This window comes from Lipotes vexillifer, unplaced genomic scaffold, assembly GCF_000442215.2.
Source record: "Lipotes vexillifer unplaced genomic scaffold, Lipotes_vexillifer_v1.1 scaffold149, whole genome shotgun sequence".
Lineage (NCBI taxonomy): Eukaryota > Metazoa > Chordata > Mammalia > Artiodactyla > Lipotidae > Lipotes > Lipotes vexillifer.
Genome location: NW_006779962.1, coordinates 2,945,293 through 2,959,731, shown reverse-complemented (window position 1 = coordinate 2,959,731; position 14,439 = coordinate 2,945,293). Strand labels below are relative to the sequence as shown.

Below are 14,439 nucleotides of genomic sequence, written 5' to 3'. Positions count from 1 at the left end.
ACCGCTCTAGGGAATAGAGTCTGTTTTTAGAAAGGCGTAGGGGGAACTCCACTCCATGCTGAGAAGCCCTCGGGGCTTTCCAGCCTCTCCAGGGCAGTGGCCGTGGCCCGTGCGCGGGGCTCAGGGCACAGCGGGCGCCCCAGTGCACGCTGCCCGCTCCTCTGGCTCCCTCAGTTCCCGGACCATGCTTGGGGCTTTCCGCAGCGCTGTTCCGGCTGCTCTTCCCGCAACCCTGCTGCTACGCTGCCAGGCCCAACTCCTTCCCTCCTTTGGGCCTCGGGCTCAGGTTCCCTGACTTCCATGGAGGCCTCTCACCCCCGGCTCTGCCCCAGCAGCCCCTCCTCAGCCCCACGTTCCCTTCCTTCGGAGGCCTTCCCACTGCGTGTCACGAGCTAGCTGGGCTTTTCTCATTCGTCTGATTTTTCTGAGCACCTACTATGTGTTAGGCACTGACCCAGGTGCTAGGACTACACAGGGGCCAGCAAAGCGAATCCTTCGCCTGCGTGGCGCTCACACCCTCCCCAGGGAGACAGAAAACAGGCCGAGGTGGGGTACGCGTGTCCCATGGAGGACAGCGAAATGGGGTGGCGATGGGGGTGCTTCTCTAGAATAAGGGTGAGGACGGGTGCAAGAGTCTTCCCAGCCAGGCAGAGGTCCACAGCCAGGACGAGGGTCCGGTGGGCAGAGCACAGCTGGTGAGGGGAGAGGGATGACCCAGGAGGTTGCAGGGGGCTGTGTGAACGGGGTAAGGAAGCGGGCTTGATGCTGAGTTGGCAGGAACCCACAGGAGGCCGCCCCCGCCCCCGCCCCGCCCCGCCCGGCCCCAGGTGTGCCCGGAGCTGCTTTGTCTTGGGAAGAGGGCTCTGGGCAGCTGTGCTTGCTCGGGTGAAAGGCCGCAGTGGGCGTGGGGGTGGGATGAGAGTGGTTTGGTTCAGGAAGAATCTCCAAAGCAGGTGCAACAGGACTTACTGCCTCTCACTCAAGAGCTGAAGCTGCAGGAGGGCAGGGACCTGGTCTGTCCTGTCCGCTGCTGTATCAGCGGTGCCTAACACACAGTAGGCGCCCACACATATTTACAGAATGAATGAATGAAGAGAACGCATGTCCCCCCGCCCCCCCCCGGCATCTGTCCCTGCTCAGTGACTTGCTGAACCAGGCTGCAGCCCTGGGGGTGGGTCTTGCAGAGCACCCGCTGGGTAGGCGAGAAATAACAGTCACTAAGCTCAGTTCTCCCCCCTCCAAGCCCAGAGGTTCTATGGAACATCCTCTGTACAGAGGGACGAACAGTGAGAAAAGAAGTGCTCACATTGAAACATAAGGATCCTCCTCTCTACAAGCCCTTCAAGAAGCCCTAGCCCTGGTGCTCTGTGACCACCTAGAGGGGTGGGATAGGGAGGGGGGAGGGAGACGCGAGGAGGGGATATGGGGATACATGTATAGCTGATTCACTTTGTTATAAAGCAGAAATTAACACACCATTGTAAAGCAATTATACTCCAATAAAGATGCTAAAAAAAAAAAAAGAAAGCAGCCCTAGCCCTTGCCACTGCGGCCATCTGTCGCGGAGCCGCGGCCTCACGGTGCAGCTGCCTGCACCTGCGGGGCCCGCACAGCGGGCAGGCTCCCTCACCGGCAGTGTGGCGCCACCGACGGAGCCCTCGGCCGCAGACAGCGGCTCCGCGGCAGGTGTGAAGCCCTCAGCCCTCACGTGAGGGCATCAGCGTATACTTTATTTCTGCCTTTTGGAGGTTAGTGATCCAAGCCCCATCTTCTGAACCAGGCCTTTCTGAAGACTCCAGAGGGTTCTGGGAGAAATGACAGTCTGGACCTGACAGAGCCGTCATCTGGCGTCCGTAGCTGTGAGGCTGGACTGGAGCAGAAGCCCTTTCTCCAACCCCAATCTACCTGTGTGGACGGGATCTCGCACTTTCCACTCCCTGTCGCAAAGTCCAGGTCAAGGCAGGCCGGAACTGCTCCGCCCTTCCCCTTCTCTAGGTAGCGGAGGAAGCTCCTGGGTGTTAGGGCATCCTCTATACAGACGCGTGTTTGCAGGGAAAGGCACCGTTGCGCCCCTCAATACCTGCGTCAGAAATAAGTACTAACTTATTTACAGAGTTACCGCGCATTAACTAAGAGGGAGGTGAAGGGATGCGAGCACCTCCTAGGTGAAGCCAAAGTTCAGATACTAAGAAACCATGGCAAGAACAAGTTTGCAGGGCTTAACTTCGTATTTTCAAATAACCAGAAAGTTGGGCTTAACTGGAGACCTAAACCAGTCAGAAATGAAAGGACAGAGATACTTTGCTGGGGATGGCAGCCGTGAAGGTAGGGAGATGGTCTTTTTCTTCTCTGTACCTCACTGGGGGTCAAGGTAGACAGGAAATGCCTTTCTCCAAATATGTCTTTCTAGCACCCTTCACTGAAAAAGGGGTTCAAAGTTACCTTCTTTATTTAAAGGAATCAGTAAAAACATCTCAGCTCCAAAAAGCACAGAGTGGAGCTTGGCTGTAAAAGGTGGTTTCTCCCACAAAATCGGTGCTTCTCAAAGAGAAGTGCAGCTTGCAGTCCCCCTGGAACCCCACATCGCCTTTTCTCTAACACTGCACAAGCAACACCACTGGGTTCCAGGGCAAGATGCAAACCATGAAGACAACCCCAAATGCCCACGAATTTCTCCCTAAGGAGCCTGAATGCAACCGCCTCTGCCTGACCAAAACCGAAAGCTTCAGCAAGGCTGCGATCTTTTCAGGAGGGCCATGAACTCCTTGATGTTGAGGTCCTTGTAGAGAGCTGCTAACCAAGCACAGAGAAGCAGCAGCGATGGTCGCCACCTTCTAGAATCAAGGAGGACCAGTCCATTTCAAAGGTAGCCCAGCATAAGGGCCCAGAGACTACAGCCACCGGCATCACTGGGAAGGCCCAGTGGGCACCTGGGGCTATGGGCAGACAGCGATGAGGAAGCTTGTCTGGCACAAGGGGCTCACAGGGCCGGGGACCCTCAGAGCAACCCAAAGCACGGGGATGCTGACACCGAGGCTGCGCGTGCACAAGCTTTGTCCAGCGTTAGCCAAGTATAAAGGTGATGATTATCTCCTCCTTTCCTTCAAAGCAACTCCGTGAGGAGTTTTCCACGGGGCTGCAGACTGGAACTCTTCAAGGGTCCTCTCGGGAAGTGAAGAGCAGACTTGAGACTAGGACTAAGCCTCAGGGAGCCTCAAGTCAGGGGTCCTTTCGCAGGGCACTGAGGAGACCACCAGCTGAGCAGGGGTTACTACCGTAAGCTGGCACAGGGCTCAGGGAAGTGGGGGGAGGCCTTCCTCCTCAGCCTGGGAGGCAGTGAGCTGAGCTAGGAAAACAGTGCTCAGAAACCCACATCTGCCACCCACTTCCTTGCTGATCTGATCTTGGGCAGAGGCTCAGTTCCTTTGAGCTCCAGTTTCTTCAGCTATAAAAAGGGGGCTAATGACACCCGGCCAGCCAGGAGGTTGGTAAGGACGAATACGACAGAGTATGTCAGAGTATGTCAAGGGTGCCACACCGGAAGCGCTCAGTAGATTTTAAAGGTTTGCAGGCACAAGAGCTACAGACATTTACAGATGACATAGAGCCTAGAAATGGATGCCTAAATTAATAGGAAATATTTTCAGCCACAGGAGACTTGAGGCTATTCAAAAGGCAACAATGGACGCCTCCCACTTTCCTTTTCTTCTCTGCCTGAAGCCGGCTGCCCACACCTGGTCTAAGAGCTCGGAGGGCGAGGCTCCTGGCTCCCCAGCCAGGCGGCACCACAAATCTGCTATGGTTTGCACAGATGCAAGCCTGCTCTTGGTCTGGGTCCAGAAGATTCCTAGCAAAGGACAGGCAAGGGTGCGAGCCCTCAAGGGCACGCTGCTCAAGTCAGGCCAGGTGGGTGGAGGGGAGAGGCCCACGGCTCTTTAGACACCTGTGCGTGTAGACAGGCGCAGAAGGAGACACTCCTGGGTTGCTGCTTGCAGCTCCCTCTACTAGCGGCCTCGTTTCTACTGAGTGAACTTACATGACAGACGGGAACGACATCATTAGCCCTACAGAGCCAGCTCTCCCTCCAGCTGGGGGACCATACCACCGAGGCCATTATACAAGCTGGGCGACACCCAGTGCGGTAACTAAGGCCAGGTCTCCCCTTCTGAGAACGGGCCGCTCTAGGCAGGGCCAATCAGACGCTCTCACTTGGGAATTTGGAATGGATACTCAACTTCCAGGTCACAGAAGTCATCTGCTGGATGTTTCCACTGAGGCCAGGGAATCCTGGGGCTGTGGGCTGATGTGGCCACACACATATTGAAACAGTGACAGCCAGTCTGCCCAAGGAAGATGAGGCAGAGCTGTGCGGGTGACGTGGGGAGAGGGCGGGGCAGAGAGACAGGCAACACGGAGCAGTCGGGGAGCCAGCAGAGAAGCAAATCCCTGCAGAACTCTACTTAGGACCTTGGAAAATATTCAAAATACAAAAATCCAAAATTTCAGCTCTACCCCTGGGCCCTAATAACATCATATATCAGATTATCTGGCCCAAGAAGTGTCCTCAGCAACCCCAACCAGGCAATCTCCGATTCCAAGTGGTTATGTGACATTTCAGTGTCTGCAAACAGAAGACAGAGCAGTACCAGGGTTCTCTCTAAACAGCCCCCTGCATTTCAGGGAGCCTTAGAAAACCCCTGTGGGTGCGATCAGGGCCATTTTAATTCAAACGTCTGTTCTGCTTTACCCAGATGTAACGCCGTGATATTTGTTTCTCTTTGTCACCACGTGGTCGGGCCAGGAGGTCAACTGACTGCCATCTACAAGAGGCCAAATACTCTGTGGAGACCAGACCTGAGGTTCTGTCGAGACCAAAAGGAGAGGTCAGCTGATCAGGCTTTAAAAATGAGCCCCAGCATTGACAACACAAGGCTCCTGTAAGTGTCCACATACCTGTGGTTCTACCTTTTATGAAATTACGAGGCCACTGGTTTGATTCTGATCTAATGTTTCAATAAAACACCATTTTAGGTTACAAAAGGTGCTTCCCGACAACAGCTCAACAAAAGCTTACTGTGTTTGTTTTTCTTCTCTGGTAGAGGAGGAGGTTTTTCTGGGTCACCCGTTGATTCAGGAACAGTGAAATCACCCACAAATTCAACAGAGGCTGAGGAACCTCCTTGCTGAAAGGGAAGAATAGCAGCAAAGGGCGTGAAGGGGACGGACTGGACCGAGGCCGGGTTCTGCAGGTCCTCCTCGGAGATGTTGTCGTACTGCGAGGGGTGCCGCTCGTAGGACGCCCTGCAGCCAGAGCTGTCCGCCGTCTGGGAGGCCGCGCTCCTGCGTTTCTTCTCGGGAAGAGCAGGCGGCACGTCCATCTGCTGCCCTGGGGCCGACGGCCCCTCTGGCTGGGGACAGCTGCCCAGAGGCAACTGGAAAGGATGGCCGAGAAACGGAGACCCAGACTCCCCCAAGGACTCTGGCAACGGGCTGAGGTTACAGGCCACTTGCTGAGGTATCTGGTCTGCGTTAGAGAGGTCTTGCTGGAGGAATTCGTAGTCAGGGTCGTAATGATCTGCGTTCACAACAAGGGGAAACATACTGTGAGCCACCAGCCGCCACAGAAAGAAAAGCTCCCACACTTCTTCCCTGACCCAGCGCTGCTCATTAGAGTGACCAGAACACATCTCCCGTCTCATCCACAAAGACTCTCACCTTACTTTATATTTTTCATTTTCCTCCTCCTTATAAAAGCAAAACCAGATGGGAATTTGACTGTTTGCTATCCAATTCTTTGTACTTTCCTGGATTTTTAAAAGTTTCTTACTTAAAAAAAGAAAAACGCATGACCACTGTAGAAAAGGTGGCCAAAAAACCCTATTGAGAAAATAAAAATCACCCACAATCCCATAATCTAACTATAGTCTCTGCTTACCATTGGATATATTTCCTTAAAAGTCTTTTTTCCCTTGGATTTATTTTTTCTTTTTAGACTCTGAGAAAACACTATATAAGTGGTCTTGGATTTTGTCCACTGATCACTATATCATAATTGGTTTTTAATACAGCTATGTATTATTCCACCAAATGGATGTATCATAAGTCTCCTGATTTCCTATCACTGAGTAGTAGATTCTTTCCAGTTTATCATCATTACTCTTAATAATGCTGAGATTAATGTCTTTGGACAGAAATCTTGCCATAAATCTCTGATTATGTTCTTAAGATAAACTCTCAGAAGTGAAGGATCTAGTTCGCGGGACATGGACAGCTCAGTGCTCTGCAGGCCTCCTGCCAAACAGCACGCCAGACCCTCATTGGGCCCCACCGCTCGAGGCCAGCTCCCTTGCCTTCGCCCTCCGTCAGAAGTGGGCAGGGGCTCTGAGCACAGATGGCTCTGAATTCTGGCAAAGGGAGTCAAATGACACACTGACAGACTAACTGAAGTAACAGCTACCATTTCAGTATCTCCCATGGGGTTTCACACTGCTCCTCCATTTAAACTTTCAACCCCCTTCAGAGACAGACACTAGTATCCTCATTTTGCAGACGAGGAAACTGAGGCTCGGATTTTGAGTGACTTGGCCAAGGTCAACAGAGCCAATGACTGGCATCACTGTCTGGGCCCAAAAAAGCCACCGAGAGACGATGAGCCAGCAATGGTGACCGAGACGCCGGCAGCTCACCTAGTGTTTCACAGCTTGTGTTCCGGGAGCACTGCCCGCTGTCCCTGTCCAGAGAGGACAGCTGCTCGTCCGACTTGCTGAGCTTGCCTATGCTGCTGCAGGGGGACAGGCGGGGCGACTCGCCGCCATACGAGTGGCTGCCGCCCGACAGTCGTCTCTGTGCGTAACAGTCCACGTCAAAATCCTCCCGGCAAAAAAACGAAAACAAACCAAGTCACTCCTGGGAAATGGTGGCAGAGACCAGGGGAGGGAGCCGGTACGTTTACTCGGAGAAGGAAATACCGGCAAGCTCAGCAAACTGCTGGAAAGGCCCGTCTTTGCTGTAGGCTGTAAACACCACTTCTGCGCCTTCTGAGAAAGAGGGCCTGTGCCAGCGCTCAGAGCTCAGTGCGAGGGAGGCCCTGGGGCCGGTCTCGGCCTCCCCACCCCGTGAGGGAACTTCCACCCCAGTGGGGAGAGCTCCTCCTGACCAACGCCAGGGACTGAAGACCACTGGGTTTCTCTCAGCTTCAGGAACCAAATCCCCAAAGCTGAAGCCTTCCTCTGCCTTTCTAGATGGAGCTAATTACCTGCCTATTAATTCCAACAGGCAAACTGGAGCCACTGGTGGCTCGACTCATGGGGGCCACGACAGCCACTCGGGTAGGGGATGGAGCCGACTGTCTCTTCTTCGGTGGCAATGCTGGTGGAGGACTGAAACAGAGCAAGGAACCCTATCAAACCAGACACCCCACAAAATGCTTTAAACAGATACTCAGGTATGGGAGGTGGGTTCTTTCATTATCAAACACTTCACACCTGCTTTTCACACTTTCAACTCCCATCCCATCAGTGCCAAAAAACTAGTATCCAAAGTCCTTGCTTTTCTTTTCGTAACAACTGGTACCAGTTTTTGCTTGGTTAAGGCTAAAAGGCAAGCGGTTGGGAGTTCTCAGGGTGCGGGGCAAGGGAGGGCGCTGGGCCAGGCTCGCGTCCTCCGGGGACGCACCTCCGGAGGAAGGTCAAACGGCCAAGGTGCCTGAAGAGCAGGTTCTGACCCTAATGGCACCGCCTTCTTTTTGGCTCATCCTACCCATCCATTCATGAAATTATGACATAAATAGAGGAGGGTGCTAGAAAAACAGAAAATTACCTATTATCAACCACACGAATGCCAGGTAAGGGGGGTTTGGGGGGCGCGACCTCTTCATCCGTGGAATCTGGGAGCCCCTCGGCCGACTGCGACAGGCCGGTCGTCTTGTTTAGAATCTCCATCTCTCGATCTGTCAAGGGGAGCTCAGACTGGCTGGAGAGTTGAAGAGAACTCGGGGTTACAGAAGGCCACAGAGAAGGTCCTGAGAGCGTGAGGATGTGACCAGGGCAGGGAAGTCATGGGGGGACAGGGACGGAGATGCCCTGGACACAGAGCTGACACTGTGCCCCTGGGCTCCAAGGCAGAGATGGGGTTTCAAGTCTGGTTCGATCACCCACAAACAGCAGAAGCTTGGCCAAGTCCCCCTGCCTCTGCACCTCAGTTTCCTCATCTGTAAGAGGAATCTCTGGACTAGATGATGTTCTAAAATGCTCCAAGTGTAGGTTTTATATTTTTACTAGGGGCTTGTAGTAGAAATTATTGCAAGGTCTTATAACTGTCCACATTACCCTCAGTTTCCTTTCTTGATAAAGTTAAATGCTCTCAAGTCAAACCCGTAAAACCCAACCCTTCAAAGTTCTTTCTAATTATGGGAGGAAGCTGGTCAAGAAAAGTATAGGTGGGTTTTGACATCACACACTATCCTTAGAAAAGGTCACACTATTAACCTGGAGACCAGGCAATTCTTCACAATGGGTGTGAGCTACACACACTTTAAAGTAATGCAGGCTCTTACCCAGAATTCACTGAGAAGGGAATGTGGGCCTCACAGGGCCTGCCTGATGTGGGCTCCGGACCTGGCTCCCCTTCTTTCCCAAGTGTAGATCAACCGTGACCCCAGATACTGGAGGGTCTGGTCAGCACTCACCCGTCGGGTTTGCAGGCTGGGGAACTGGGTTTCACTGGGCTTGTTGGAGACGGATGCCCCTGCTTCTCGATAGTAAGTCTGACAAGCTCCTACACCCCACACAAGAGAAAAGCAGTGAGACACGAGGAAGCTTCCTCACCGTGAATGTTCCCAACCAGGTGGGTCGGCTGTCTGTCCTCCACTGCCCACAGATTCCTCACTCACCATAAGTGCGAGTATGGTTTGACTTAGGTAATCTGCCTGACTTCCCAAAACGTCCCCTACCCTCCAAAAATACCTGCACAGCACATCGAAAGTTTCAAGTGCATAAAGGCACTTCCTTTTGGAAGGGGGAAATGACAAGCCCCACTGTCTCAGAATGACTAAGTTCATCACACAGATCAAACTCCTGGCAGAACAACTGCCAGTCGGTTGGTGGAGGAAGAACTACTACCCTTTAGTTCTCTGAAGCCATTATACGATGTGCAGGACGCTGCTTACTAACAATCAAACCTCTGGTCTTGGGGAAGGTGGTTTCCCAGAGCGAGCTGGCCATGGGTGTGGCAGCAGCTGGTATCCTGAAATGACTGGTGGGAATCTTTGTCGATGGACAGAAGGTTTAGGGCATATTACCCAGCAGAGAAATGACTTCAGAAACTGTTTTTTTAAATAGGAAAAAAAAAAAAAAAAAAAAGAGGTGATTAGGGCCTACTTGGTTTTCTCAACTAGAATGCATCTTCCTCCAATTTGATGAGTTTTGGTGACCGCATACACCATATAAGAATCACTCAAAAATACAGAACGTTCCCACCACCCTCTCCAGTCAATCTGCCCCATCGCAACCACTTTTTCACTTCTGTTTCTTGGATCACTGCTGTCTAGAACTTGAAATAAGTGGAACCATACAGTATGTACTCTTTGGTGTCCATCTTCTTTTTCTGAACAGCTTTAGGCCATAAAATTCAGCCTTTTTTTTTTCTTTTTTTCTGTACGCGGGCCTCTCACTGTTGTGGCCTCTTCCGTTGTGGAGCACAGGCTCAGGACGCGCAGGCTCAGCGGCCATGGCTCACGGGCCCAGCCGCTCTGCGGCATGTGGGATCTTCCCGGACCGGGGCACGAACCCGTGTCCCCTGCATTGGCAGGCGGACTCTCAACCACTGCGCCACCAGGGAAGCCCAAAATTCAGCCATTTAAAGTGTGCAATGCAATGGGTTTTAGTCTGTTCACAGTGTTGTGCAACCATCAACACAATCCATTTTAGGACTCATTATTACTTCCAAAACAAACTCTGGACCTTTCAGTGGTCCCTCCTCATGTCTCCCCGGCCCTCCCGGACCCACAACCACTAATCCACTCTCTATCTCTATTCGTCGATCCTCTTTTGCTCAGTGTAAACACCCACGTCTCTGTGTGCATGAGTAGTGTGTTCCTTGGTGTTGCTGAGTTGTATTCCAGTATATGGATAAACCCACGATTTCTTCATTCACTGCCCTGTTGATGCACACCTGGGTAGGACCTACCTGTGTCACATGAGAAGTTCAGGCTTTCAGCATGAACGTCTATTTCTAAAGTTACAGAGGAGGCAGCAATGGAAGAAGGTGGGTAATACAGCAGTGTGCCCCCAAATCAGACTGCAAAGCCTCTCCCAACTCAAAACACCCCACACAGGAATCCCGACAAGTGTGGTAAGGCAAAGAGTTAATATGATGGATGGAAGTAATGCTTTGGATACAGCTTTTCTAAACGATGACTTGTCAGCATACATAAAAAGCTTTAAATACTTGCATATGTTTTACAGTAATTTAGCCCAAGGAAAATGACATGGATGTGTACAAAAGTTAAGCCACAAAGAACGGTCACTGCAGCATTCCGTGTAACAGGTAATCAGACGACTCAATATTCCATAATTAAATATTCAATACTAGGTACTGATTACACAACTTAAGATAGACTTAAACAATGGACCATTATATTACCATTAAAAAAACTCACAAGAGGGCTCCCCTGGTGGCGCAGTGGTTGAGAGTCCGCCTGCTGATGCAGGGGACACGGGTTCGTGCCCCAGTCTGGGAAGAGCCCACATGCCGCGGAACGGCTAGGCCCATGAGCCATGGCCGCTGAGCCTGCGCATCCGGAGCCTGTGCTCCGCAACGGGAGAGGCCACAACAGTGAGAGGCCCACACACGGCAAAACAAAACAAAACAAAACAAAACCTCACAAGAATATATGATAGCGTGGAAAGACAATACAATGTTAAGTGGAAAAACAGCCCAGATGGTACACTGGTGTATACACAGTATGTTTTGGAAACAAAACAAAACCAAGAACACACGTACAGGAAAAAATATGGCTTTGAAACACCCCTTATTTTCTTGTTTTTGCTTCTCTGCTTTTTCTTACTTTGCTACAATGAACATGTATTACTTCTGAAATACGAATTAAAAGAAAAATAAGGCATACTCCATATAATCAGAATCAGTGTCACCCCACTCTGTAACAGTTTCGATGCCTATTCCTGGAGAAACGAGGAGGGTTGAGATCGCCAAGAATCAAGTACTGGAAGAAGAAAGGAGAAGGTTGGCATTTTCCTGTTATCACCATCTAGGAGTTAAACATAATCTCGCAAATATTTAAGGAACAGCTAACTAGCTGGTGATTACAGACAAGGTGGAGAGACAAGAGACGACGTAATTAGAAGAGAGAGCAAGTGGCGTGGAGGCAGGCCCCCTGCACCCCATCGCCTGGAGGAGGGTGGGGAAGGCCTTTCATCCAAGAAGCCCATCACCAGGCCACACGGAAGAGCATCACGGCATCAGAGGGAGTCAAAGTGCCTTGGAAGCGCCACACTCCAGCTCACTCTCTTTACAAAAGCAGAGCAAAGGAGAAGGGAGGAGCCTGTACGCTTCCATCTGCTGAGGCAGGACAAAATTCCACTAATTCTTCATTGATTCCTGAGCAATTATAATTAGAATGCCATCTTTCTGGAGAGGCAGCTGTGTGAACTCAACTAAAGAACGGTGGCAAAAGAACCACTCAATGACCGGCACACATGTGCAAGTGTGCACCCGAATTCCAAGACAAAGTCAGATCCCAGAACTTACCCTCCTTCACCCCAGGCCCAAGGAGATCATCACAGGAGGGGGCAGCTTTCCATATTCACCACGACCTTCCAGCCCAAACACAAACACACCGGCCAGAAGGTCTTTCACTCTCAGCCTGGCTTCTCTCTCACAGGCAGAAGGGCACCCTTAGAATGTGCATGTACCCGGCGACCGTGCCAACACCCTCATCTCCTTCAGAGCCGACCGTTTGTAACCTGGCCAGAGCCCAACTCCCCCTACTGAAGCCAGATTTCTGAGAGGATGTCAGACTTTCCAATCCTACTGAGGCACAGGTTAGGAAAGACTGAGAGAGACGGCACACGAGGCTGTGTCCAGAGCCGGCAGCTGTAAACCAGACAACTGCCAGTTCACCGAAAAGCAGTTTTCAAAAGCCCGAAAGGTACCTGGAAGAGAACCTTTCTAGATACACAATACTTTATTTCCATGTTCATTTTACTCATATTGACAGTGATCACAGAGACACTTCCATCTTAGATGACCTTCATCCAGTCAAAGCACAGCTCGGTGCTCAGGTAAGAAACAGTCCTATCTGTTTTTGTCTCCTCGGCCCCTGCCCGGCAGAGGGGACACGGGCTGCACGAGGAGAGGCCCAAGTCCTCCAGGTTCACGTGGAGAGAACACGCACTTTAACGGGAAAGCGCCCCGCCCGCAGCCTGGGCCTGCTGCCCCTGCTCAGGCCGCATCCCGGCCTGTCACTGTCTGTCCTCTATCACTATGGGCTCCTGTGCTTATGGCCATGACACGGCCCCTCTACCGGTGAGTGGTCCTAAGACGAGTTCTTCACCAAAGACACTGGGTACAGGTCAGTGGGGAGTTTCCTGTAACTGCAGTGGCATAATGCAGTCACAGGGCTGTCCAGCCCCAGTATGACCTTTATGGTGACAACCAGGGACCTTCCCTGCCCACATCCTGAGTGGGGGTGAGGCAGCGACACAGCAGAGGAAGTGCCTTCCTTCTCACATGTGCTCAGGAGGAGACAGAACACTAAGCAGACAAGGCGCAGAGTGCACCGGCCGGGCGGTGACTCCTCAGTTCAGCTTCTGGAGGCCCACAGCAGCCTAAGAACAAGGCAGCCAGAGGAGGTCTCAAATTCCACCCTGAAAGACGCTGAAGACACCAGCCCAGAAGCAGTGCCAAGCCCGGCTGGCACGGGGGGAGGGGCATAATTTTAAAACTGGGGACTTGTGTCTTCAAAATAATGAGTTGGGGCCAAACACTACAACTCGAACAATAAAACTTTTCAGGGTTCACCCCAAAAAAGGCCCTAAACAAGCTTACAGATTATTGAAAGACCTTCTCTTGACATTTGTAACTAAGTAGAACACGTGCGGGCCCAGAAAGGAGATGCTGCTGCTACAACTCCTAGCTGGACAGGATGCCCTTCTACTCCCAACACACTTGAGAACGAAAAAGCAGTAAATGTTCGGTGCGGTTCTTCAGGTTAGCAGATTTACCAGAAAAAATACTTAGTGAACTACTCAGAAAGTAGGCTGGGGAGGGCTTATTAAGCCACCCTATTATTTTGAAAAAACAACAACATAAGTACCCGTAAACCCTGAGCGTATGAAGCTGAAATTGAAGCACGATGATTTCTCTGACTTATGAAAGTATATCCACAACGTTCCTACGTGGCAATTTCCTACTCTGCACATAAGCCGCTGTCTCTTCCCCCTTTCTTCTTCTTCTTCTTCTTGTGTTTTTTTTGCGGCACGCGGGCCTCTCACCGCCATGGCCTCTCCCGCCGCGGAGCACAGGCTCCGGACGCGCAGGCTCAGCAGCCATGGCTCACGGGCCCAGCCGCTCCGCGGCACGTGGGATCCTCCCGGACCGGGGCACAAACCCGTGTCCCCCGCATCGGCAGGCGGACTCTCAACCACTGCGCCACCAGGGAAGCCCCCGCTTTCTTCTTTCCTCTCCTTCTGCTCCTTTGTAAAGCAGTGGAATACTCAGACCACTGCACACAGGAAATACTCAAATACATGCCACGTAAGAGGGACCATGTAGACACACCAAGAAGAACTATTTCAAATGACTGCAAAATGATGGATAACCTGAAGGTCAAAAATAACTTTGAAACATCTTTAATACTTTCTAATGATCATATTGATGGAGGTGGTTAGTGTTATTCTGAGACTGCTGTGTTTGTATTGCGAAAAAACAAAATGAGTCAAAAACAAATGTTGATATTTTTTAAAACAGGGATTTTCAGTGTGGGAGGAAGAAAATTAAGATATAAGCTTGATGAGGTTAAGTAAAAACTAGTATAAACTCAAGATGTATTTTCTCTTAAAGAAACTAAACATGTGATCAATGAGTAGCAATGAGGAACCCTGGAGTGAGGTCTCTAAACATCATTCCCCAATAAAGGGAACCAGAGCTCCTTAAAGGAATGGCTGATTCCAGGTCGGTGTTAAGAAATGTACAAGGTAATTATAACTCAATAATAAAAAAAAGATAAATAACAAAATTTAAAAATAAGCAAAAGACTTGAATAAATATTTCTCTAAATAAGAAATACAAACGGCCGATAAGCACATGAAAAGATGCTCAGCATCATTAGCCACCAGGGAAACGCAAATCAAAACCACAGTGAGATACAACTTCACACCCACTAGGATTGGCTACATCAGCAAAAGCCAGTGATAACAAGTG

At 51.0% G+C, this 14,439-nt stretch overlaps 1 protein-coding gene across 2 annotated transcripts in view; it reads right to left on the bottom strand.

Annotated features, from left to right (window-relative positions):
* The window catches only part of RAPGEF1 (Rap guanine nucleotide exchange factor 1), a 152,120-nt gene that overhangs the window by 37,823 nt on the left and 99,858 nt on the right, over positions 1–14,439 (bottom strand). For both annotated transcript variants that reach the window (XM_007453116.1, XM_007453117.1), the window contains 5 exons: positions 8,687–8,775; positions 7,819–7,971; positions 7,256–7,379; positions 6,687–6,870; positions 5,075–5,575 (listed from right to left, as the gene is read on the bottom strand). In XM_007453116.1, coding sequence (XP_007453178.1) covers positions 5,075–5,575; positions 6,687–6,870; positions 7,256–7,379; positions 7,819–7,971; positions 8,687–8,775 — 1,051 coding nt within the window. The remainder of the gene's footprint in view (positions 1–5,074; positions 5,576–6,686; positions 6,871–7,255; positions 7,380–7,818; positions 7,972–8,686; positions 8,776–14,439) is intronic.